The sequence below is a fragment of the Impatiens glandulifera genome, chromosome 7 (assembly GCF_907164915.1).
Source record: "Impatiens glandulifera chromosome 7, dImpGla2.1, whole genome shotgun sequence".
Lineage (NCBI taxonomy): Eukaryota > Viridiplantae > Streptophyta > Magnoliopsida > Ericales > Balsaminaceae > Impatiens > Impatiens glandulifera.
Window position 1 is genome coordinate 274679 of NC_061868.1, and position 26609 is coordinate 301287.

A 26609-nucleotide genomic window follows, 5' to 3' on the forward strand; every position below is an offset into this window, starting at 1 on the left:
GATTTCCAGTTGTCCGTGATTTTGTTGCTAGAGTTCAATTTAATCCATTTGACCTAGAAGTCAACAACTTTTCTTGGTATATCCCATTGAAATTGAAGGAGATTCTGCATAAGAGCTCACATGTTTTTGGCAAAGTCACAATGAAGAAGAATATGATTAATGAATTCTTCACTATTCAAACAAATGTTGCATCTAATAACCAGATGAAATCATTTCTTTTTTAATTTGTTAGATGTCAAGACTCATCCATTGATAGTTTCTCAATCAAAGAACGAGATTTTTGATTTTCACACATTTTTCTAAGAAAATTGGGATGGAATTTTTTGGAGAGACTCATGATAAATGTAACTAGTTTTAAAATCGGAAAAGCCGAATAGAAAAACATGTTGTCAATCTCTAGGTCAATTGAAACGTTAATAAAAACATCTATGAGGAGATCTCGTATCCCCTCCTCTTCAATGAAAAGTCATATATTTAAAGGAATATTTCAAACAATTTGATTAGATTTGAGACGAAAACAGTATGTCACTTTAACTTCGTTTTTACTAAAAATCTAAAAAAAATCCCGATAAAAATGTGTTAATTTTCCGTTGAGATGTCACAAATCATTCTAAAAATAAAACCTCTAAAGATATAAAATTATATATATATATAATGTAAACCATATTTTATTTAATTCCATTAAAACAAACTAATACGCACAAAAATAAAAATAATCATTATGAATATGGAGAAAGAATGTTCTTAAATATCATAATAGAAAATAATCTAAAATTTAATATAAATTTTCCAAAATTTAACATAAATCTAATTATAATAAATTTGTTTATTCATATTATCAAATAAAATAATTTAGATTTAATGTTTTTATATTTATTTGTTATATTAAATTAATATTTAAGAAATTCCTTGCTCAATTATGATCTTGAGTTCATGCTCATGAGATCTTCTATTGCCAACTTAACATGTTCCTCTCTCACAAGGGAAGGGTAATATAGTAAATAAATAAATAACTTATTTATTTATTTATCATATTACCCCTCCCCTTGTGAGAGAGGAACATGTTAAGTTGGCAACAGAGGATCAAATCTGGAGTTCATGGTTATTGAAATCAAGGTTGCATAAAAGGGTGAAAAGATAAAATTTAAAAAACTACATGTATCTAATGTCATTGATCTATTATATTACCATTTAATCTGAAAAATAAAACTAATGTTTGAAAAAACATGTTCTTTTTGTTAGCGATTAAAATTGATAAACTGTGTCAGAGGTGTTCGATTCTCATTAATAACGCTTTAAATGAGAAACATACGATTCTAGTTCTCCTTAATTAAAAATAATAATTAATAAATTGTAAAAAAAAAAAAAATCGAATTTAAGAAAAATACCTACATTGGTTTCTAGATATCTGAGTAACCTGTTATAATTTTCTCAAAAAAATAAATAAGACCCTGAGTAAATCACATGCTCTATGTAGTATAGACTACTTAGTAAGCTTTCTTAGACCTTTATAGATCAAATTTGCCAAATCTTCAGGAGAACCCACAAAAGCAGATGAGTCAAGAAGATCCAAGTCCACCAAATCCCGGGTCAAATCTTCAGTGGTCTGCTCACGTCGTGGTTCGTGTATCATTAAATATATCCTCTCCAAATCCAGGCATAGTCTAACGAATGTTGGATCCTCAATGGTTTCCTTGAAATTGACTAACAAACCGGGACTTCCTGCTTTCATCATCTTCATGGCAATATCGCGTGCAGACTCCAGGTTCAAAATTATTTGACGTCCTTTATGCATTGACAACTCACCGGATGTTTCATTCTCCTTAACAAGTTGGTAGAGTAGGACCAAGTTTCCAAAGGATAGCCGTACCATGAAAATGAAGAAATCTTGATAATTCATGCCTGACAAAGCATGAAAATGAAAAGGTTAACTTAATCATTTTTTTTTTTACTTTAATTTCTCAATGGAACTCTATATAGGATGGAAAGGCACCTGTATTTGCTGCTAGGTTTCTCTGACAGAGTCCCTCAAAGTCATCGCATATATCTTTTATGTCTTCAATGTACTCCTTTGCCTCTTTATAATCCCTCAAAAGTAAATCCCACTGCAGGAATGTGTTTTACAATGTTCATGTCATAACCACATGAGGTTCTTGCCTCCTCGAGTATCGATTCAGAAGACATTATTATTATTATTAAACTTACCACCCAGCAAAGGTTATAGGCGTTAAACCAGTTGTGATTTATTGATATTGTGTCTTCCTGAAATAGTATAAGGAATGCATTACCTCCATTGGACTCTTTTCCTCAATAATAGATGGATGTTACCAAGAATAGGAGTTAAAATGTTAAGGATATTCAAGTTGAATGAATGAAGACATAAATGTTCATGCAACAAGGAAGAATATATGTAGGATGATTAACTAAGTAAATTATCCAGTTCAACAAATCTACTTCATCTTAACAAGAAGATGTACCAGATTATGAACTTGATGATACCAACCACTGGGGACAAAGATGATTTCTCCTTGAGCTTGAGTACATTCCAACCAGATGGCCTTAAAACACAATATGCAAAGAAAAGGAAAAACTTGAATATACAGAAATAACAGCAGACAAAAGGAACACTTTATTCAGTTATATATATTTATACCTCCTTAAACCCCGGGAACTTCACCTGATCTGTTTCCTCTAAAATATCGTAAACTGATGTTTTCATATTTCTACATAAAAAAAGAAAAGTACATATGTACATTTGAGTAAGAGGCACAAACCTTCAAATTTGAAATGATTAATCTAAGACTAACAAAAAGAATACCTATCAAACACTAGATGAGACTGACTTGGAGGCAACAAATACCACAATTTCTTGCCACATACATTTGCTGACCAACTGTAAGATCTAAACACGTCGGCATGTAAGGGAGTCCATGTACCTACATGAAGAACAACAACAGCAAGAAAAAATGCAGCTTATGAACCAGTAGAAACCTCAATAAAACAATCTTTTAGGCTATACTTGGTTAAGGCATAATTGAAATCAAAATTGCAATTGGGATCCAATTATGTCGTTCGATTGTTTAATGACTTAAATAAGAACTAGAATTATGATTCCAATTATACACATCGAACATAGCCTTAACTGTAAAAGTATTACATATTTCTAAAAGAAAGAGTGCTCAAATATCTATCTCAAACCTTTTGCTCCCATGTAAACAAACCGATAGTCAGAGCAAACTATTTCATCTTTCTCTTGATAATCAGGATCTGTGTGCATTCGAAACTTGTCAAGATACATATTCAGCCAGTCATCGGAGAAAAATAGGGGAGTTGTGTATGCTATATAGTCTTGATATTCCTGAAATTACATTTGGTAGGGTCAAATGACAAGATAAGTAAGCAAGAAGAAGTCTTCTTCAATCATGTGTTGGATGTGTAATTAGCAATTTTGAAAACCTGAAACTTTGAATTGTTAATTTTCAGCTGACAACAATCATGGGGTGTGAATTTTAAGCAATTTTGGCATCCATCCTCCTTTGCCGAGACAATTACAAAACAAGCAAGTAAAAGTATTATATCCTAACCTTTTTGAAATGCCAGTCTTTCAAATACAAAGGGGATTTACATCCGAATTCGTTACTTGGTTTGTGATCAGAATCATCATCTTGAACACTAACCCAGTGATCAATGAACTCTGAAACTAATAGTTCAGTTCTCCTTTGATCAGAAAACTCTCTGGAGCTACAGTCAGCTACCTACAAGAGATAACTCTCAGTGTCACCTGTTGATAGACAATTGAAAAAAATGCAATTCACCCATGGAGAAAAATCAAGCAAACCTAGAGAAAATAAAATAAATAAATAATCTCTGAATTGAAGAAGTGCTTGCCTGAACTTTGGAATCGCCGAAATGAGATGAAAAGAAAGGAAGATTGGGACGTCCGTCGTCAAGGACCCAATCTTTGCTGGCTCTCCAATCGACCATGAGGCCAGTAAGAAGTACAGGCTTGTTCTTGGAGAGGAATCTCTCGGCGAATTCGGCGTAAGTAAGATTCTTTCCGTTCACCTTCTCAACTCGGCCTCCGATGTTTAGTAGCTCAAACCCCATTCTACTTAGAACGGGATCACCCCTCTTTAGTTCTTTTTCTCTTCTATTAGAGGTTGCCAACCGTGCCCTGGCTCCTGGGTCTCGATCGAAAAATCACTCTTGGCCAGGTCAGTTCGACCGACATAACTAGGTTAAGGAAAGTTGAATACTAAGTTAGTGTTGTTCTTCGAAAATTTAGTCAGATGTAACCAAATGTAATTTTTTATTTATATTTTTTAAACACTGAAATAAAGTGTATTTTTTTTTTAAACTTCTTCATCCCAAATTAAAATCTGCACTATTTTATGTTTTCTTCTTAATAAATTAAAATTTCATTTAATTCTAATCACTAATTTTTCACATAGAAAGTGACCATATGATCCATACATACCACTTGGGTAACAAATCATTTTTTTTTATAATAGTGATAATTAATTTGTATACTAGATTGAGAGATTAAAGTGCAATAAACAGATGAGATTATTATTATTGTTTTCTCTGCTCATCTCTTGCTATAAAATTATCTTCTAAGCTCTTTACATTCTTTCTCCATTTCATCCTAACAATAACAAACAATACAACAATGATAATGAATTAGTAATCCTAATTATTAGTAGTATTAATTCCTAATTCATATATAACCAGATGAAGATGAAGAGTAAACAAGGGAGCAATTTGAAGATCCTTTAAGGAGTAACAACTGAGCAGGGGTAACCGATGCTGATGATTGAGCCCCCGGTTTTGATACCGAGTTGCTGCTCGGTGGTCCAGGCTTCTTCGCCTCCGCTCCTTGGGCTTGGTCGTGTCGAATCTCCTTTAACAAAGCCACCACATCTTTCATGGTCGGGCGATCCTCAGGCCTGTTGCTGGTACACAATAGAGCAATGCCAAGGGCTTGAAGCATTTCTTGTATTTGAGTGTCCGGGTGGCCTTGGAGCTTTGGATCTATCACTTCCACCGGATCCTTTTTACTCTTTAGATGCTCGCGAACCCATTGAATCAAGTGTTGATTTTCAGGAAAAGATGGATCCACAGGTCTCTTCCCCGTTATGATTTCCAACAAAACCACCCCGTAACTATAAACGTCGCTCTTTTCCGTAATTTTTCGCATGCAAGCATATTCTGCAATGGAAAAGAAAAGTGCTGCCAATTATTATTTATATAAATCAAAGAATCTAACAATTCACAAAAAAAACAAACATGAAAATAAGAATAACAATAAAATAGTTGTAACAAGAATGGTTACAAGGCTTTATTTGATGAATGGTTACAATCAAGTTACTTAAATATATATATATATATATATATATATATATATATATATATATATATATATATATATATATGAAATACCTTTATTTGAAGAAAAGATACATAATATACTTTTACTAAAATGACCTCAAATGAACTCATTTTTCAATAATATACTGGTTGCCCTCAATATATGATGCCTAGATTTAATTCAAATAATCATTATATCCCATATCCTTTATAATTAAACTAAACTTTTGAAAATTAAGATTAATAAAAATTTGGGTCCTCAAAATAAAGTGGTCACATGGAAAGGAGGCGGTTTGGTCCACCGCCAGGATATATAAAGTGACATTTTTGGTAATACCCAATAGATGGATATTGCCTCTCGAAAAGTTCCAAATCTAAATTTCATGGACCATGAATTGAGTTTTCTTAAATGAAATCACTTTTAGAAAAAATAAAAGATTATTCTTACCAGGTGCAAAATATCCATAGGACCCAGCAAACTCAGGATTGGGCGCCGGAGTAAAAGAGACACTTGAATTACTAGTGTCATCATGATTATCTTCAACAAGCCTGGCTAACCCAAAGTCAGCCAAATACGGTTCATAGGAATCACCCAATAGTATATTGTGGGACTTCACGTCCCGATGAAGAATCGCCGGAGCACAATCGTGGTGCAAGTAAGCTAACCCTTCAGCCACCCCAAGCGCCACCTTCAACCGGGTCTCCCATTCCGGCAACCCCCCACCAATTCCACCTTCCTCCAGCATTGCACCCAATGTTCCATTTGACAAATAATCATAAAACAAAAGTTTCGTCTTCCTATTTGCAGCCCAACCCAACAATCGAACAATGTTCCTATGCCGGATTCTAGCCAAGGTAGCAATTTCCGACGAAAACGCCGCCGCCGAGAATCTCTCCGACGGTCGGAACCTCTTAGCTGCAATCGTAACCCCAACGGGAAGACCCACCCGGTAAACTACGCCGGATCGACCTCGGCCTATCACATTACTCGCCGTCAGACATTTAGCTACGTCGGCAATTGACAAGTCGAGCTTTTGGTACAACGTGACATCCCAAGGTGGACCCACTTCCACGTCATCTTCTCCGTCATGATTGTCTCCATGGGTCCCACCCCCACTCATTTTGCCTCCGAGGATAATGTAGAGAGCAGCCAAGAGAAGCGCACATGCGGCGCACAGTAGCACCACCATCGCTACCCGCGGCCCAATACCATGCCTAGCCGTAGCACCGCCGCCGGCGCATCTATCGCCGGAAAAACAGAGAGATGGGTTCCCTGAGAGAACGCTCAGAGGAAGCTTTGAGAAGAAGGAAGTTTCCGGTACCTTGCCGGAGAAATTGTTGTTTGATACGTTGAGAACGACTAGATTCTCTAGCTCAGATAGATAATCAAGATTTCCGAATAATTGGTTGTGGGATAGATCTAAGATGCCTAATTTGTTCAATGATGTAAACTCGGATGGAATTGGACCTGAGAGTTTGTTCGAACTAAGGTTCAGAGCAATCTCCATCGCCGGAATCTTACCAATGCTCCCCGGAATCTCTCCGGAGAGATCATTGCCGCCGATATCAAGCAATTGAAGCTTCAAACATGAACCAATCTCCGGTGGAATTGACCCAGATAGCTTATTCTTCCCGAGTACGAGTTTAGTGAGTGAAGTCAGTGATCCTATACTCGGATTCAACGTACCCTCTATCATATTATTCGAAACATCCACAAATTGAAGACCGGAGAGAAGATTCAGACTCGCCGGTAAATTCCCGCCGATTGAGTTCGAGTGTAAGTCCAAAAATGTGAGATTCCGGCAACCAGATATCTCCTCCGGCACCACTCCAGTGAGCCGATTCGAGCCCAGATCCAGAAAATTAAGATTCCACAAGTTTCCAATTTCAGGAGGGATTGAACCGGTGAGCTTGTTATTGCTCGCACGAAAGCGAATCAATGACGAACATTTCCCGATCTCCGATGGAATCTCACCTGATAAGTTATTTGATAGAAGCAACAACTTGTTCATATTCTTCAACTCGAATATCCCTTTCGGAATCGAACCAGTCAATGAATTCTGAGAAAGATCCATAGCATCAAGATTTTGACATAAAGAAAGAGAAGGAGGAATACTGCCTTCGAGCTTATTTTGCCACAAGAACAAAAGTGTCAAATTGGGAAGATTACCCAATTCCGATGGAATCCCACCGTTGATTTGATTATTATCGAGCTCAATATGTGTCAAGCTCCGACAATTTCCCAACTGTGTCGGGATTTGCCCGGAGATCTGGTTGACACTCAATTGAATTTCCTCAAGCTTGGTTAAATTCCCAAAACTTTCCGGTATACTTCCGGTGATCGAATTCATTGAAGCATCAATTATCTGAAGCTGCTCACAGTTCCCGAGCTCAATCGGAATCGTCCCCACGATATTATTCTGCCAAAGCAACAACGTCTGGAGATTCTTCAGATTCCCAAGCCTACTTGGGATCGAACCAGTAAGTCCATTTTCATATAAGTAAATGCTCTGTAAAGAGACGCAGTCGCCGAGCTCCGGTGGTATCTGGCCGGAGAGAAGAGCAGTGTAAAGAGCAATTGTCTCCAACTTTCTCAACCGGCCAAGACTGACAGGTAAGAACCCAGAAATACTAGTTTCAGCAAGTCCAATCATTACTAAATTAGTACAATTCCCAATCTCTTCAGGAACAGACCCTTGAAGGTTTTTATTTCCGCCGGCGCGTATCACTTCAAGCTGTTGTAATCTTCCAATGGTGATCGGAATAAACCCACTAAGCTGATTATCATAAAGAATAAGCCATCTCAAGCTCGTTAAATTACCAATTTCAATCGGAATTGAACCTTCTAGCCGATTCGAATTAAGATATAACTCTTCGAGTTTCAACAATCCGCAAATATCAGAAGGGATTTCACCGTTCAAGGCATTGTCACTCAAATCGAGATTTTTAAGCTGTTGAAGAGACGCGATCTCTGGAGGGATTAAACCGGTGAGGTTCGTCCCGGTTAGAATAAGCTTAGTAAGAGAAGATGAAAAGGAAGAGAGATTGGACGGGACATTTCCAAGTAAATCTATATCTCTCAAATTGATCTCAATAACTTCACCTGCATAATTACAGGAAATTCCAAACCATTTACAAGGGGTTTGATGGGTTGAGTCCCAATTGGAAAGAGAATCGATGGAGCCATTAAGGGTTTGTTTCCAAGAGAGAAGAGCTTCCCCTTGTGGGTTGACGGAGATGATGGTGGTTAGATGATGAGTAAGAAGGAGAAGGAGGAAGAGAGAGATGGTAGGATTGGAAATGGGGGAAGGCCATGGAATAATTACAGGCATTAGAAGAGAAAGAAGTTATAAATGGGTTTTACAAATTCCAATGAAATGAAAGAGGCACAGAAAGCTGAGGAGATGGAGTGATGAATGAGGATATCGATGAGCTTCTTTCTTCTTCTTCTTGTTCTTCAGTAGAAGAAGAAGCAGCCGCCTTGGGAGATACAAATGTTGAATATAGAAGAGAGAGAAAGAACCAAAATCATGTTTTGTGGGCTATTTTAAATAAGAAAAAAAGTGAACATTTTTAAAAAAAATAAGGAGATGCTCCCTCCTCCTTCTCATCCTCCCACCCAGAATCTCTGGATCCAAGAAACACAGCTAGCCATGATGTCCTTTCTCTCCTTTAGAGAGAGGAGAGAGAAAAAGTTGGGCTCTGAATGTGTAGCAGCACAGAATCAACAGTAAAAAGATATATTGGAAATTTGAGACCCTGTTTGATCTCATGTAAATTATTGAAATTTTAGATTATTTGAATCAAAATGATTTTTTTTCTCTTCAACTCCATACAAAAAAATCATTTTTTTTAAGCTTAGACAAGAAGAGTGTTAAAGAGTATAAGTAAACTAGACTAGCATTTTCATTAGTAGTTTGTGTGTTTCAAAATATCCGTAGGTTGTCTGTTAGAAACTTAGAAATCAGTTGGAATAGTTCAATTTAAACATTAAAAAATTAATAAATATAATAAATTAACTAATAAAAAATATATATAATAAGATACCCACCAAAATGGCTCAATGGAAAGAGTTGACTTAAGAGATTAAAATGTCACGGATTCAATTTTCATTTAAAGTCATAAAAGTGAGAGTGTCGTATTAATTCTCATATACGAAATAATAAATATATGTGTCAAGATTTAAATTCTTAAAAAAAAATGGTATTCATCATTTACCATTATGCTAAAAAAATATTTATTTAAAAAAATATTTAAAAAAAAATATGTAGAGAACTTATGTGTCATCTTTTCGTTTGATCGAAAATGTAATATCATAGAGAATTTTAAAATTTTCAATCAAATGAAAAGATGACACGTCATTTCTTTACATATTTTTGTTAATACTTTCTCGCTCTCTATCATTTCTCTCTATATTATATAAACGGTCAATTAAAGCGATTATAATCGGTCAATTAAAGCGATTATAATCGGTATAGAAAATTATAAGCATATCAGAATTCAATCGATTTTTCATCGAATATATATATAGTTGGTTTTTTATTATATAAACTGTCAACAAAATCGACTATAATCGGTATAGAAAATTATAAACATATCCGAACTTGGTTCAATCGATTTTTCATCGTCTCGATTTAATTTTTTCATTTTAGTTGAGAATCAATACTAGGAAATTCTTAAAATGAATCTCAATGTTAGTGATAAAACATGCTATATTAATTAATGAATTAAAATGAGAGAATTACAAGAAGTGAAGTTTGATGAGTTCACATGGGTGGGGGGTTAAAGTTATTTGGGGACAAGTTAGCTTTTTTGTACTTCCTTTTGCTGCCTTCTATTTTTACCAACTGTAACCATCAATGGAAAGATGCTCTAACAATTTCATACTTCCATGCCTTTTGTCAACTATGTCCCACACACACAACTCCTTTTTTCCCTTTTTTCAGGTTACTAATTATTACCCATAACACTACCCTGAATTTTAATCAAATAAGTTGAAAACTGTTGATAAATCTCATATCATTTACCTACCTATATATGAATTAGGGTTGTAATGGTTTAACTTTCTCAATATACTCCAATTTTTAAGAACCCTATATTAGAATGATACTATATATTCAATTACCTACTACCTCTTATTTTTCTTCAAGTGAATTTGGATCTGATGAGGTAATTGATTGGATCTGGATCAAATGAATTAATTAATTAATTAATTTTTTTACTTTTTCCTTGGTGTGATCCATGTCACAAAACTGCAGATCTATGACACCCACTACCCACATAAGGTAATAATAAAACAATATTTGATGCCTAATTATATATTTATATATTTATTTATGGACTATTGAGTATGGTCATGGACCCTATTAATTGTATTTACTTAGTGCCAATTCAACACAACTCATGTGCATGACAGCATATATAATGTCAGGTCAAGACATTTCTATTATTCAAATATCCCACCCATCATTGTAGATCAATCAAAATAATTCTTAATCTCATTTTTAAGTTACAAGAAAATAACACAACCAAAAGAATATAATGGGCAGTTTCGATTCTCATCAATATCTTAAAATCGAGTTGTTTGCTTGGATAGAGTGGTTGAACACGTACATATATATTATTCAACCATATCTTTTTTATTTTTCAGGCAATTTTGAAAAGGATTTACTCATTTTCCATGTAAAATTTGTACTTGTGAAGTAATTTGTTATTTAAATAAAATTATTTTTTCTTATGATTATCATGTACAGCCAACAAAATTAGGGATTCAATTTTATGTGAAGGAAGATCGCATTGACCCACAAAATCTTGAACTTATTTTTCTTTTCTTTCTAGTATATAAATAAAAAATAAAAAATAAAGAATCAAGGTTGTTTATAAGTTAAAAAGCTATCACGTGATGTCGCGTGACAACAGGCCATATAATGTATTGCCTTAAGGGATAAGATAGACTACCATGTTTTTTTTTTATTTTTTATTTTAATTAAATTATCTTATAAGCCTTGTCTATTAGGAATATAAGCACGAGACTTAGTGTCATTGTCACATGACTCATTTATTTTATTATGCATATATATTATAAAATAAACAAACGGGTCGGTTGATATATTACCTCTTTCATTTTTTTTTAAACTTGTTTGGTCAGCTTGAATTAAAGTTATTGTGGAATATTAAAGAATTGCTCATTTCATTCAAAAAGATAAAAATAAAAAATTAATAATATTGGAATGCAGCTAGCTTCTCTAATTAATTTATTTATGAGTAATGTTTAGATTTGAAAAATATTGAGAAAAAAAGTTAATGGGAATAATGTCATTTCTTGAATTATTGAAAATCTAAAAATTCTCTTTTGTATTTAATTTTCAATCTTTAGAATTTCGTCAATTCTCTTATTAAATATTATTTTTCGCTCCCTATCATTTATCTTCCTTTTAAAATACAAATAATGTTTCCATATATATCAAATAATGGTTCCATACAAAATTTCTAATATATATAATCTCTTATGTCATTTCTAGCATAGTGACAATAAGATGTAGATATCCAAACCTCCTTTAGACTTTAGAGGTTCTGGTTTTGAATCCATCATGCGGCAAATTATGTGTTTAATTAAATTGGTAAATGTGTTGGTGGACTATATATGCTTAACCCTTGTGACCACGTTACTTATATTTTTTAAATATCTTATTTATTTAGGTATTTAAATAAAATAATGTTTTTAAATCTATTTTAATTATATATATATATATATATATATATATATATATTAATTTTTAAATTCAGTTCACTCCAATTTGTTTTGAAACTGTGCCAATATTTATTAAATAAAACCGGATTTATGAATAATGGACTTTGATATAATTTATATTATATTTTGTGAGAAGAGCCCAAATTGAATATTAGTCCAGCCCACGGAGAACAACCCAGTAAACCAAGTAAGGCCCTTTTTTTTTCAAATCCATCATTTAAAAAATTAAAACAAAAAGAAAGAGGGCTTGTTTATGAATAATAATTCATTTTTTTAAAACCCATTCGTTAAAGTTTCTTGGTAAATATTCATGAATCATGTGGTTAAAATTGAGAATTTACGTAAAATCGTAGAGTAAAATCTAGAGTTTACATAAAATGATAAAAGTTTAATTTGTAAAAATAATAATTTTATATTATTATTATTATTAAGTATTTTATATTTAGTGAATTTAATTTTTTTATATATTTAAATATAAAATTAATTAAATAATATAAATAATTATATACAAAATTATATTTATAAAATTAATTTATATGAATAAATAATAACTTTATTTTTTAATTTTAAATATAATTTTTTTTAAACATAAAATTGTATTAAACTGTAAAATCGAAATTATTTATAGACTCGTAAACTCGTAAAATCATTTTATAGTAAATTTAAAATCATAATAGTTTACCTATTTAATAGTTTACTTAAAAGCAGACTAGTTAACCTTATATAAAATTATAGAATCGTAAGATTTTAAAAATTAACTCATAATTATATTCAATCTATCTCCAAAAAAAAACAAAAAAAAAACAGTTATATTCAAACTATCAACAAATAAAAACAAATATATTATATATTTGTTGTAGATAATTTGAATATAGATTTTTTTTTATATATATTTTTTTTAATTTTTTTTTAGAAATAGTTTGAATATAACTAGTTAGATGATAATTATTTTTAGAGTTTGTTTGATATGTTTATTTGCATGTTTTTACAATTTATGAATATTTTTTTATCTCTCAAGTTTATTTTTATTATAAATAATATTTTATTAAATAATTAACATCAAAGCAATACCGAACCCATCTACATGTCCTCAACCTTTTAAAAATAATAATATTATTATTTGTCAAGTGAGTAGATCAACCATTTTTGTAAACCAAACTCTTGGTTTGATTACTCATAGTTTTTTTTCCTCTTCATTTTCTTTAAATCTATTCTATATTTTTTTCTTCATTTCTATAAATCCACCATAATTGTAATATTTGGATAGGTACTAGACTATAGACTATAATTAGTATGTTAAGTCTCATTGTTTTTTGTTTGTTGAATTCTAAAAAGGAAAAGGAAGGGGAATATTCTATTGTATAGGTATAGCTGGCATAAAATAAAAGGAAGAAATGAATATATAATAACAAGTGATAGTATTCAAATGATAAGATAAAATAAAATAAGAAGTTTGTGAGATGGTGAAATTAAAATGGAAGCTAGAGAAGATAAGATCCATTGAATGTATATAAACTGTTAAAGTAGTTTCATTAGCCGCCCCTCATGTTTTAATTAAAGCAGCCTTACTTAGTTAGAGTTTATTCCATTATCCAATACTCTAACATTTATTTATATGAAACCAAAAACACAACCTTTTCTTTCCCCTCTATATATAGGATAGTATAACATCTTTATGAATTACCATACAAACAAACTACAAGATGATCATGAGATCTTTAACAACTTGTCAATTCTGTGGCTTGTCTTTTCTCCTAATTCTTTTGGCCCTTCTTCTAAGCCCGGAGGCGCAAGGAGCCACCTTCGAGATTCGTAACAACTGCCCTTATACTGTTTGGGCTGCCGCCTCGCCTGGAGGGGGGCGTCAACTGGACCACGGTCAAGTATGGTTTCTAGATGTTGCTGCCGGAACAAAGATGGCTCGAATTTGGGGACGGACTAACTGCAACTTTGATTGGAGCGGCAGGGGTCATTGCCAGACAGGGGACTGCGGTGGGGTTCTCCAGTGCACCGGATGGGGAGTGCCTCCGAATACCTTGGCAGAGTACGCCCTGAACCAGTTCAACAACCTAGACTTTTGGGACATATCTCTCGTAGATGGATTCAATATCCCTATGGAGTTTGGCCCGACTTGGTCGGGCCAGGGGAAATGCCACCCCATCTCTTGCACAGCCAACATTAACGGGGAGTGCCCGAATGAACTCAGGACTGCGGGTGGATGCAATAATCCGTGTACAGTTTTCAGAACACCTCAATTTTGTTGCACCAACGGCCCTTGTGGAGCTACAGATTTATCGAGGTTTTTTAAAGCAAGGTGCCCGGATGCCTATAGTTATCCTCAGGATGATGCCAGTAGCACATTCACCTGCCCAGGTGGGACTAACTATAAGGTGGTGTTTTGCCCACTTGGTGCAACCAATAATAATACTAATCTTCCTCTTAAAATGTATGGATCTGAATGAAAAATTGGATAAAATAACACCAATTGTATCAGGCTAAGCTAGTCAGCTAGCCTTAATTAGGTGTCCAGATAATAAATTTCTGAATAGATTTGAATTTGGTTTCAATAAAAAATCCCTTGTAACAAATATTTGCACATTGTGTGTAATCAGATGTTAATCTATATGTTTTAATCCCATTCTACTCTTTAAAAACAAGCAAATGCATTGTATCTTTCTATATGGTTCACCCTCCTATTTATACACGATTACAAAATACCTTATATATTTAAACTGAGGCTTGTTTGATTTGAGCAAGAGTTTATAAAAAATTACAATAGAGAAAAGTAGCTAGTAATGAGATATGATTTTTGAACATTCTTCAAACATCTCAAGCAAACCCAAATATGTAGTTGGAGTTGAAATATGTTACCACTTACCGACACAATTTATATATGTCGATAATTTATTTAGCGGCGTATAGTTATATGTGCCTGTAAAGTTTAAGCGACGTATAATTACCCTTACCGGCACAGGTTAATATGACGTTAAAAGACTTTTACGTTTACTGCGTTAATTTAAGTGCATGTAAGAATTTTTGTGACACTTATATGCACCGGTAAAGTTATTGTTGTTGTAGTTTATTTTGAATGTGTTGATTTTTACTAAAGAAGCTAATTTGTAAATGCAATTAAGGCAAAGTGCCCGTTTATTAAAAGTGGGTGTAAGATGCATGTATGAGTGAGTAATTCTATATGGAGTTTGAGTTAATTAATTACATATTCATCATAAAAGAAAGAAAAAAAAAAGGTGATTAATGTATTAAAGAGGAGGTTGGGGTTGGGCTAAAACAAAAAAGAAACTTTTAGTAGAAGTTTAAAAATCTTTTTTTTTCTTTCAATTATGATGATTTTTTTAGCATTGAAAGTTCTCTTGTTTTTTTTCACCACTTAGATTTGAGTTGATGTTGTGTTTTTGTTTAAGGCGGTAAATTGATTAGTCATATCAGATTTTTTCTACGAATTTTATAATTCGAAAAATATTCCAAGTTGTTAGTGAGTCGTTTGCTGCTTATACCCAGATTGTCTCAGTGATTATTTCTTGAGTCTGTGTGCGTCCCTTTTTTTAGAAGCAAAGGAGATGTAATTATCAAACATGGAGTTATTTTTTTTTTATTTTAACAAATCTTTTAGTTGGATGCCCTCTGTCACGGTGCCTCAATATTCCTAACCCAATGGGAGGCCTAATTGTCTAAGTAGGTCCAACCAAAGGAATATTCTAGTTAGAAGGCATGTGCTAGTGCATCATTAATTGACAGTAAAAGACATGTCCTAGATTAGTGCGTCACTAATTGACAGTTATGAGGAATACCCTAAATTAGTGCACCACTAATTAGCAATTAGGAGGAATGTCTTGAATTAGTGTGTCATTAATGTGGTAGCCATAATTAGTCCTATAAATACCTCAAAAGTATTACTTTGTAAACTAACATGTATCCCGTGCATTTTGTCACGGGCTCAGTCTTTTCACTAACGATCCGTGCGACACTAGTTACGATCTTCGCAAGAACGAGTAACTAGTCAGCCTTACTCGACGCAACACTCGGCGTTTAATAGAATTGACACAAAATTCTAGAGAGAGAGTAACTCTTACAAAAAATAGTATTATATTACTCGAATACTTGGTGATTTACACTGTAATACCTCACAAGTATTTATAGGACTAATTCTAGCTATTACATTAATGACACACTAATTTAGGGCATTCCTTATAAGTGTCAATCAGTGATGCACTAATTTAGGGATTCCTTCTAATTGTCAATCAGTGATGGACTAATCAAAGACATGCCTTTCAACTCTCAATTAGTGATCCGTCAATCAAGCGCCTGGCTTCCAGCTAGAATATTTCTTGCATTAGGCTTAAGGGGGCTTAAGCCTCTTCCTCTTCTTAGGCCAGGAATATTGGGTCGTGACATTCTCCTTAAGCCTCCTCTTCCTGGGCCAGGAAGATTGGGCTGTGACATTCTCCCCCACTCAATCTGGCGACGTCCTCGTCGCTTCCTCCTTGTAGGCCTGAATGATGTCTCCACATAAGATAAAAGTTTTGAGCGACATGCTGGCTTTCTAACCCATTTCTTATCTAAGAAAGGGCATTCGTATTGCCTCACAAGCCCCTTATGAACTTTTGAAAATTGTCTCTCTTGATGGAGGAGAAGTTTTACTATCACTCGGTTTCCTCCGAACTTCAAGTGTCTTCTCTTCTTGTCCTCCCATATCTCCATTCTTTTGGCGGTCTTGGCTATTTCGCACTTTTCTTTCTTGAATGGAAACTCCTCCGGTTGCCTCTTCAATTCCTCCAATTTGGGAGGTTTAATGCGATAAAAAACCGTTGCCGATGGTTTAGTACATTTGACTAACTCTTCTCTGTGATTCACCTCTCTCTTATGGTGGAGTTTCTCCGATAATCCAACGGGCATTACATCGTGACCTTTCTCTAGGACAGTTGTAACTTCTGGAGGTATCTTCTCTTTAGACGCAGTTTTTTCATCTTCTTTCACAGTGACAAAAGATGATGGGTAGGTCTTCTCCGCACCTTTTGAGAGTTGCATGGCAGATAGGTGCCTAGTTTCTCTCTTGCCTTCTCTTGTTAAAGGTATTGTGCGAGTATTATCTTGTTCTAGAATGTACATCATATTGGCAGAAGGGAGTAGGATGAAATTTACCTTGTCAAGGAACTCTATGCCTAGAACCATTTTGTAGTCGTCCATGTCAATAATGGAGAAATCCAGAAGTCCGGTCCACTCCCCCAAGTTGGTCTTTACATTACGAGCAACTCCATAAGTTGCACTTGGTGCCGAGTTGACTGCTTTAAGCCACCCTTTCTCCTTAGTGTACTTAATCCCCAGTCTTCCCACCTCTTTTACCTCTAGAAAATTGTTGTTGGCTCCCGTATCCAACAAAACTTTAACCATGTGGTTTCTTACTTTAGTTTCCACAAATAGTCGTCCTTTCTTCGCGGACTTTGGCTCATCAAACTTTGTTGTAACGGCACTAATTAGGTTTAATGACCCCAATCGAGCTTCATCGTGAAAGCGTTCTTGCTCCTCCATCAATGCTGATAGTTTGTTCTTCATAGGGAACTCTCTTGCTTTGTGCGACCCTTCACAAAAGAAACACTTTATTCAGGGTTTGTCTCCACGTTTATCGTCCCGATCTTCTTTACCATTGGATTTGGTAAACTTAACTAGGTCTTCATTGTTATAGATATGGTCTCCACCATTTTCCCCATTGTCATTCCTCTCATAGGTCGACTTTGGTTTCTCTTGCCTTCTCATTTCGACAAGAGATTTAGCCACGACAATAGCAGAGCTTAGATTTTGGACACCACGCCGTTCCATCTCCAACTTCGCCCACATTTGTAGACCATTAGTGAAGGCAAACAAGGCTTCATCGCCTGAGTAGTTAGGGATCTCAAGGAGAGTAGTGATGAACTCCTTGACATACTCCTTTATACTCCCTCTTTGTGAGAGCTGCCGCAACTTGGCCCTTGTTTCTCGAATGACGTTTTCAGGATAGAACTGTCTCTTGAGTTCCTCCTTGATTTCACCCCAGGTATTGATAGAACACATACCTCTTTCAATGTCGCTACTCCTTCGCCTCCACCACAGCATCGCGATGTCTTCCAGGTATGTCGTGGCAGTATCTATCTCCCTCGCCTCTTCTACTAGGCCGAGTGCTTTGAAATACTGATCCATACTCCATAGGAAGTTGTCGATCTCTTTCGCATTCCTCTCGCCTAAATACGCTTTAGGCCTTGGAACGTCTATCCTTATCGGATTGGGGACTCCTACAGGCGCGCACCCGCACTCTTGTGCCACCGCCTTCTTGAGAAATGCCATATCCTCTTCGGTAACTTGTAACTTAGAAGTCATTACCTCGAGTTTCTCAGTCAAGGTACTGATTTCACCAAGGAGGGTCTGCTCCACGATCTGAGCTTGCTCTTGACATTTGGACAAGCCTTCGTTCAGGGCACCTTGCATTCCTCCTTGGAGCTCGTCTCTCTCCTTCTCAAGCTCGGCAATGCGTTCCTCTAGGTCCCTGGCATTATCTTGTCCGTACGCCACGGTGAGTTCTACCTTCTCCAACCTGGCGATAATGTCAACATTAGCGTCTCTTGATCTTTCTCTTTCTTTGGTAGGTTTGGTAGGTTTGGTTCCTACCCTCTTCTCCGGTCCCGTGGGGAAGATTCTCTACTTCGTCCACGACTTTTGAATTTTCTTCCGATCTCCTCGTCATTTCAGCTCTGATACCAATTGTCACGGGCTCAGTCTTTTCACTGACGATCCGTACGGCACTAGTTACAATTTTCGCAAGAACGAGTAACTAGTCAGCCTTACTCGATGCAATACTCAGCGTTTAATAGAATTGACACAAGAATTCTAGAGAGAGAGTAACTCTTACAAAAAAAAGTATTATATTACTCGAATACTTGGTGATTTACAATGTAATACCTCACAGGTATTAATAGGACTAATTCTAGCTATTACATTAATGACACACTAATTTAGGGCATTCCTTATAAGTTTCAATCAGTGATGCACTAATTTAGGGATTCATTCTAATTGTCAATAAGTGATGAACTAATCAAGGACATGCCTTTCAACTCTCAATTAGTGATTCGTCAATCAAGCACCTGCCTTCCAGCTAGAATATTCCTTGCGTTGGGCTTAAGCGGGCTTAAGCCTCCTCCTCTTCTTGGGCCAGTAATATTGGGTCGTGACATTCTCCTTAAGCCTCCTCTTCCTAGGCCAGGAAGATTGGGCTGTGACAATTTGCACGAGTAATAATATAAAAAATCGTGAAAAAAATATTACGGTAAAAATGTGATAACATTTTTAATTTTATTTTTAACCGTTTTAAGTTTATGGGCGGGTCAACCAACAATCTCACCCAAGTATCAATTTACTCTCACATTGCAGAACGATCTTTAAAACAATTGATACAGTTTGATTTCTCAACTCAATTAGTTTGACCTCTAGAGTCTACTTCTTTCTCATACTACGAGTGAAAGAGAAATGTAAAGACTACCATTAAAGTAGCCAATGCGAGACTTACTATATCTATATGAATTATGACCTCTATCTCTATAAATATGACAAAATTATTTCATTATTGCTCACTAATAATAGTGAGAATTATGGCCGATTAAAAACTATTGATGAACCACCACGTTCATCAAATTTAGTGTTGAATTTAAAATATAAAGTGTTATTAGCCTAGTTGGTTAAATGGTTGTATTTGTTTTGTTAGGTTGCAAGTTTGAACCATACTTATATCATTTTAAATTTTATTTTTAACCGTTTTAAGTTTATGGGCGGATCAACCCAAAATCCGACCCAAGTATCCATTTACTGTCACATATATATCCAAATTAATCACAGCTCTCGACCCAGCAATCCGAACACTTTAAAAATTAAGCATCATTATATATATATATATATTAGTTAGTTAAAAAGTTGAATTTATATTGTTAAAATGTCCCGCGTTAATCAAATTTAAGTTTATGGGCGGGTCAACCTAAAATCCAACTCAAGTATCCATTTACTCTCACATATAAATTCAAATTAACCACAACTCTCGACTCGGCAATCAGGATACTTTAAAATTTAAGCATCATTATATATATATATATATATATTAGTTAGTTAAAAAGTTAAATTTATTTTGTTAAAATGTCCTGCGTTCATCAAATTTGGTGTTGAATTTAAAATATAAAGTGTTATTATCATAGTTGGTTAAAGGATTGTACTTGTTTTGTTAGGTTGCAAATTCGAACCATACATATAGCATTTTTAATTTTATTTTTAATCATTTTAAGTTTATGGGCAGGTCAACCCAAAATCCGACTCAAGTATCAATTTACTCTCACATATATATCCAAATTAACCACAGCTCCTGACCCAGCAATCCGGACACTTAAAAAATTAAGCATCATTATTTATATATATATATATATATAATGATGATGATTAATTTTTAAAGTGTCCGGATTGCCGGGTCGAAAACTGTGGTTAATTTAGATATATATGTGAGAGTAAATGGATACTTGTGTTGGATTATGACCCGCCATAATTTAAAACGGTTAAAAATAAAATTAAAAATGTTATTTGTATGTTTCAAACTTACAACATAACAAAACAAGTTCAACATTTTAACCAACTAGGCTAATAACACTTTATATTTTAAATTCAACACCAAATTTGATGAACGCGGGATATTTCAACAATATAAGTTCAATTTTTTAACTAACTAATATATATATATATATATATATATATATAATGATGCTTTAAAGTGTCCGGTTTACCGAAGTGAATAAAATGTGGAATGAGAGTGTTATATATTTTTTATATATTATTCGTGATTTATTAAGAATTTTAAACATTGAATACATATCATTATTTTTTTATTAAATTTATTTTATTTATATTTTTATCCGTGCGTATCGCATGAGAATATCTATATATATAATGATGTTTAATTTTTAAAGTGTCCGGATTGCCGGGTCGAGAACTGTGGTTAATTTGGATGTATCTGTGAGAGTAAATTGATATTTGGGTCAGATTTTGGGTTGACCCGCCCATAAATTTAAAACGGTTAAAAATAAAATTAAAAATGTTATATGTATGCTTCGAACTTGCAACATAACAAAAACAAGTACAACCTTTTAACCAACTAGGCTTATAACACTTTATATTTTAAATTAACACCAAATTTAATGAATGCGGGACATTTTAACAATATAAGTTCAACTTTTTTAACTAACTAATCTATTTATATATAATGATACTTAATTTTTAAAGTCCCGGATTACCGAAGTGAATAAAATATGGAATGAGAGTGTTATATTTTTTATTTTAATATATTATTCGTTATTTATTAAGAATTTTAAACATTTAATACATATCATTATTTTTTATTAATTTTTTTATTTATATTTTTATCCGTGTGCATTGCACGGGAATATTTCTAGTATATATATATATATATATTAGTAATTAGTTAGTTAAAAAATTGAATTTATATTGTTAAAATGTCCCGCGTTTAAAATATAAAGTGTTATTAGCATAGTTGGTTAAAGTATTGTATTTATTTTGTTAGGTTGCAAGTTCGAACCAAACCTATAGCATTTTTTATTTTATTTTTAACCGTTTTAAGTTTATGGGAGGGTCAACCCACAATCCGACCCAAGTATCCATTTACTCTCACATATATATCGAAATTAACCAGAACTCTCGACCCAGCAATCTGGACACTTTAAAAATTAAGCATCATTATATATATAGATTACCAAGTATTCAAGTTATATAATATTTTTCTTTGTAAGAGTTCATTCTCTCTCTAGAATTCTTATGTCATTTTTAATAAGCATCGATTGTTGCTTTGAGTAAGGCTGACTAGTTACTTGTTCTTACGAAGATCGTAACTAGTGCCGCACGGATCGATGGTGGAAAGACCGAGCTTGTGATAAGTGGTATCAGAGCAGAATGACGAAGAGATCGAAGGAAAGTGCAACTACTAACAATGTGGATGGAGTGGAGAAACTTCCCCAAGAGATCAGAGATGATCTTAAGAACCCAAGTCAGGTTCAAACGGGAGGATCCAAAAATACCAAGGAAAGCGGGAGATCAAGAGATGCCATCGTTGACATTATCGCCACGTTGGAGAAAGTAGAACTCAAAGTGGCTTACGAACAAGATAACTTCGGGGACCTAGAGGAACGCATCTCCGAGATCGAGAAGGAGAGAGACGAGCTCCAAGAAGGGATGCAAGGTGCCTTGAACGAGGGGTTGTCCAAATGTCAAGAGCAAACTCAGATCGTGGAGCAGAACCTCCTTGGTGGGATTAGTACCTTGAACGAGAAACTCGAGGTAATGACTTCTAAGTTACAAGCTACTAAAGAGAATGTGACGTTACTCAAGAAGGCGGTTGCACAAGAGTGCAGACATGCGCCTATAGGAGTCTCTAATCCGACAAGGATAGACGTTCCAAGACCTAAAGCGTATTTAGGTGAGAGGAACACAAAAGAGATCGACAACTTCTTATGGGGTCTGGATCAGTAATTCAAAACACTTGGCCTAGTGGAAGAGGCGAGAAAGATAGATACTGTCATAACGTACCTAAAAGACACTACAATTCTGTGGTGGAGGAGAAGAAGTAGTGACATAGAAAGAGGTCTATGTTCTATCAATACCTGGGGTGAATTCAAGGAGGAACTCAAGAGACGGTTCTATCCTAAAAATGTTATTCAAGAAGCAAGGGCCAAGTTGCGGCGGCTCTCACACAGGGGAGTATCAAGGAGTATGTCAAGGAGTTCATCGTTACTCTCCTTGAGATCCCTAACTACTCAGACGATGAATCCTTGTTCGCCTTCACTGATGGTCTACAAATGTGGGCGAAGCTGGAGTTGGAACGGCGTGGTGTCCCAGATCTAAACATCGTTATTGTTGTGGCTGAATCTCTTATCGAAATGAGAAGACAAGAGAAACTAAAGTTGACCTATGAGAGGAATGACAAGGGGGGAAATGGAGACCATATCTACAACAATGAAGACCCAATTAAGTTTACCAAACCCAATGGTAGAGAAGATCGAGACGAGAACGTGGAGAGAGATCCCAGATAAAGTGTTTTTTTTTGTGAAGGGTCACACAAAGCAAAAGAGTGCCCTATGAAGACCAAACTATCAACATTGATGGAGGAGCAATAACGCCTTCATGATGAAGCTCGATTGGGGTCGTTAAACCTACTTAGTGTCGTTACAGAAAAGTTTGAGTAGTCAAATTCTGTGAAGAAAGGACGACTATTCGTGGAAACAAAAGTAAGAAACCACATGGTTAAAGATTTATTGGATACGGGAGCCAACAACAACTTTCTAGAGGCAAAGGAGGTGGAAAAACTAGGGATCGTGTATACTAAGGAGCAGGGGTGGCTTAAAGTAGTCAACTCGGCACCAAGTGCAACTTATGGAGTTGCTCGTAATGTAAAGGTCAACTTAGGGGAGTGGACTGGCCTTCTGGATTTCTCCATTATTGACATGGACGACTACAAAATGGTTCTTGGCATAGATTTCCTAGACAAGGTAAGTACCTTCCTACTCCCTTCTGTCAATACTATGTACATTCTAGAGCAAGGCAATACTTGTACAATACCTTTAACGAGAGAGGTAAAAAGAAAAACTAAACACCTATCTTCCATGCAACTCTCAAAAGGTGTGAAGAAGACCCACCCATCATCTTTTGTAACCCTGGAAGAATATGAGAAAGCTGCGTCCAAAGAGAAGATACCTTCATAAGTTACAAATGTCCTAGAGAAAGGTCAAGATGTAATGCCCGCTGGATTATCAAAGAAACCCCACAATAAGAGAGAGATGTATCACAGAGAAGAGTTAGTCAATGTACTAAACAATCGGCATCGATTCGTTATCGCATGAAACCCCCTAAATTGGAGGATTTGAAGAGACAACTAGAGGAGTTCCTCTTAAAGAAAGAGAAGTGCGAAATAGCCAAGGCCGCCAAAAGAATGAAGAAATGGGAGGAAAAGAAGAGAAGACACTTAGAGTTCAGAGGAAACCGAGTGACAGTAAAACTTCTCCTCCATCAAGGGATAAAATTTTTCAAAGTTTACAAGGGGCTTGTGAAGCAATACGAAAGTCCTTTCTTAAGGAAGAAATGAGTTAGAAAGCTAGCATATTGCTCAAAACTTCTGTCGAATTTGGAGACATCATCCAGACCTACAAGGAGGACGCGACGAGGACGTTGCCGGAATGAGTAGGAGAGAATGTCACGGTGTCTCAATATTCCTAGCCCAATGGGAGGCCCAATCGTCTAAGCATGTCCAACCCAAGGAATATTCTAGTTGAAAGGCATATGCTAGATTAGTGCATCATTAATTGACAGTAAAAAGACATGTCCTAGATTACTGCGTCACTAATTGGCTGTTAGGATGAATACCCTAAATTAGTGCACCACTAATTAGTAATTAGGAGGAATGCCCTAAGTTAGTGCATCATTAATGTGGTAGCCATAATGAGTCTTATAAATACCTCAAAAGTATTACTTTATAAATTACCAAGTATTCAAATTATATAATATTATTCTTTGTAAGAATTTATTCTCTCTCTAGAATTTTGTATCACTTCTAATAAGTATCGAGTGTTGGTTCGAGTAAGGTTGACTAGTTACTCGTTCTTGCGAAGATCGTAACTAGTGCCGCAAAGATCGTTGGTGGAAAGACCAAGCCCGTGACACCACTTATAGGTAACCTCCAATTATTTAGATTGGTTTCTCACTTTTTTAACGACCTTATAGGTAGATTATTAGTTATCATTTGACATAATTTTTTACGACGTTGATTACCAACCCTCGTTCAAGAAAAAATTTCACTATAGCTTAAAACATTTTTTAGACATTTCTAACCCTTTATCATGTTTATTCGAATTTCTTTACCACATCAATCATTGTTACATATCTTTGAAGTTATCCTAAAAAATGGCAAGATTATTATATCTTCTTCATTAGTAAAATTAATATATTTTAAGTTTTAAAAAATTATTTAATAAAAAAAATTATAAAAATTATATTAAATAAAATAAAATAAACGGTTTATAAATAAATAATATTTAAAATATATATATTAAATTTTTTTCAATTTTTCTTACCTACAGTACCTAACATTCATCTTCTTCCCCATCTCTTACTCTCTCTCTCATTTTCAGTTTTTTCTACTCTCTCATTTTCAGTATTTTCTGCTATATAACTTATCTATGAAATGGAATTATGGAAGTATGGAATCATCATCTTCTTCTCGGCAACATAAATGTAAAAAAGAAGAGAATCTGAACGGAAAAGTGAGAACCAAAAAAAAAAAATTAATTATCGAAATTTTTTTCGGGTACCCGGAACCGATTAGTCCCGACCCAAAATTACCCGGAACCGAAAAACAAGAAAATTACCCGAACCGATCGGATCGATTCCTTCGGGTACCCGACCCGTCGGGGCTAAAATGTCATGCCTAATTATTAATTATTTTGATTTTGTTAATATTATTTATCAAAAACACAATTATTTATAGATAACTCTTTTTTTAAATTAATGTTAATTAATTTAAAAATAAAATAATAAAAAGTGAAAAAAACCGGATTTAGGGATGATGTTTGATATAATTTTAGGTTATTTTTGTGAGTGAGTCCAATTGAAGCTTAGTCCAGCCCACGGAGAACAACCCAGCAAATCAATCGGGCCTTTCTGTTTTGAATCCATCAATTTAAGAAAATGAAAATGAGAATGAAAGAGGGTGAGGCCTGAAATCAAACATGCTGTGCACAATATCTATTAAATAAAACCGGATTTATGGATAATGGAATTTGATATAATTTAGATTATATTTTGTGAGAAGAGCCCAAATTGAATATCAGTCCAGCCCACGGAGAACAACCCAGTAAACCAATCAAGGCATTTTGTTTGGTTTCAAATCCATCATTTAAAAACAAAAACAAAAAGAAAGAGGCCTTGTTTATAAATATGAATTCTTTTTGAAAACCCATTTGTTAAAGTTTCTTTTTGAAAACCCATATGTATTTAGTATGTTAAGTCTCACTGTTTTGTGTTTGTTAAATTCTAAAAAGGAAAAAGAAGGGAAATATTCTATTGTATAGGTATTGCTTGCATAAAATAAAAGGAAGAAATGAATATATAATAACAAGTGATAGTATTCAAATGATAAGATAAAATAAAATAAGAAGGTGAAATTAAAATGGTAGCTAGAGAAGATAAGATCCATTGAATGTATATAAACTGTTAAAGTAGTTTCATTAGCAGCCCCTCATATTTTAATTAAAGCAGCCTTACTTAGTTAGAGTTTATTCCATTATCCAATACTCAACATTTATTTATATGCTACCAAAAACACAACCTTTTCTTTCCCCTCTATATATATAGTATAACATCTTTAAGAATTACCATACAAATTAACAAACTACAAACTACAAACTACAAG

General features: G+C 34.5%; 3 protein-coding genes and 1 long non-coding RNA gene across 4 annotated transcripts; 2 read left to right on the plus strand and 2 right to left on the minus strand.

Annotated features, from left to right (window-relative positions):
* Nucleotides 1-1326: 1326 nt before the first annotated feature.
* Nucleotides 1327-4240, minus strand: LOC124945242 (2-oxoglutarate and iron-dependent oxygenase JMJD4). Its single transcript, XM_047485639.1, has 9 exons — nucleotides 3889-4240; nucleotides 3585-3755; nucleotides 3199-3358; nucleotides 2819-2936; nucleotides 2654-2723; nucleotides 2478-2558; nucleotides 2206-2262; nucleotides 1994-2105; nucleotides 1327-1902 (listed from the first exon to the last, which is right to left on the minus strand). Exons 1-9 carry the CDS (start codon nucleotides 4105-4107, stop codon nucleotides 1484-1486), a joined length of 1407 nt encoding a protein of 468 aa, XP_047341595.1. The 5' UTR covers nucleotides 4108-4240; the 3' UTR covers nucleotides 1327-1483.
* A 308-nt stretch (nucleotides 4241-4548) lies between these two features.
* On the minus strand, nucleotides 4549-8699 carry LOC124944647 (leucine-rich repeat receptor-like serine/threonine-protein kinase RGI4). Its single transcript, XM_047484957.1, has 2 exons — nucleotides 5816-8699; nucleotides 4549-5208 (listed from the first exon to the last, which is right to left on the minus strand). The coding sequence occupies exons 1-2, from the start codon at nucleotides 8697-8699 to the stop codon at nucleotides 4718-4720; spliced, it is 3375 nt and encodes a 1124-aa protein (XP_047340913.1). The 3' UTR covers nucleotides 4549-4717.
* On the plus strand, nucleotides 7839-9195 carry LOC124944648. The gene is made up of 2 exons (XR_007099952.1): nucleotides 7839-7981; nucleotides 8054-9195. It is a non-coding gene; the product is annotated as an uncharacterized LOC124944648 (long non-coding RNA).
* A 4621-nt stretch (nucleotides 9196-13816) lies between these two features.
* LOC124945902 (protein P21-like) lies at nucleotides 13817-14612 on the plus strand. The gene has a single exon (XM_047486423.1). It carries the CDS (start codon nucleotides 13822-13824, stop codon nucleotides 14578-14580), a length of 759 nt encoding a protein of 252 aa, XP_047342379.1. The 5' UTR covers nucleotides 13817-13821; the 3' UTR covers nucleotides 14581-14612.
* Nucleotides 14613-26609: the final 11997 nt, after the last annotated feature.

What these genes read in the sequence shown, in the direction of transcription:
- LOC124945242 (XM_047485639.1), bottom strand. Translation starts at nt 4,107, where the DNA reads ATGGGGTTTGAGCTACTAAACATCGGAGGCCGAGTTGAGAAGGTGAAC. An exon ending in TGTTTACATGGGAGCAAAAG is followed by an intron (nt 2,937 to 3,198) that starts GTTTGAGATAGA and finishes TTCTTCATGTAG; the next exon opens with GTACATGGACTCCCTTACAT. An exon ending in ATCATCAAGTTCATAATCTG is followed by an intron (nt 2,263 to 2,477) that starts GTACATCTTCTT and finishes ATACTATTTCAG; the next exon opens with GAAGACACAATATCAATAAA.
- LOC124944647 (XM_047484957.1), bottom strand. Translation starts at nt 8,699, where the DNA reads ATGCCTGTAATTATTCCATGGCCTTCCCCCATTTCCAATCCTACCATC. An exon ending in CTATGGATATTTTGCACCTG is followed by an intron (nt 5,209 to 5,815) that starts GTAAGAATAATC and finishes TTTCCATTGCAG; the next exon opens with AATATGCTTGCATGCGAAAA.
- LOC124945902 (XM_047486423.1), top strand. Translation starts at nt 13,822, where the DNA reads ATGATCATGAGATCTTTAACAACTTGTCAATTCTGTGGCTTGTCTTTT.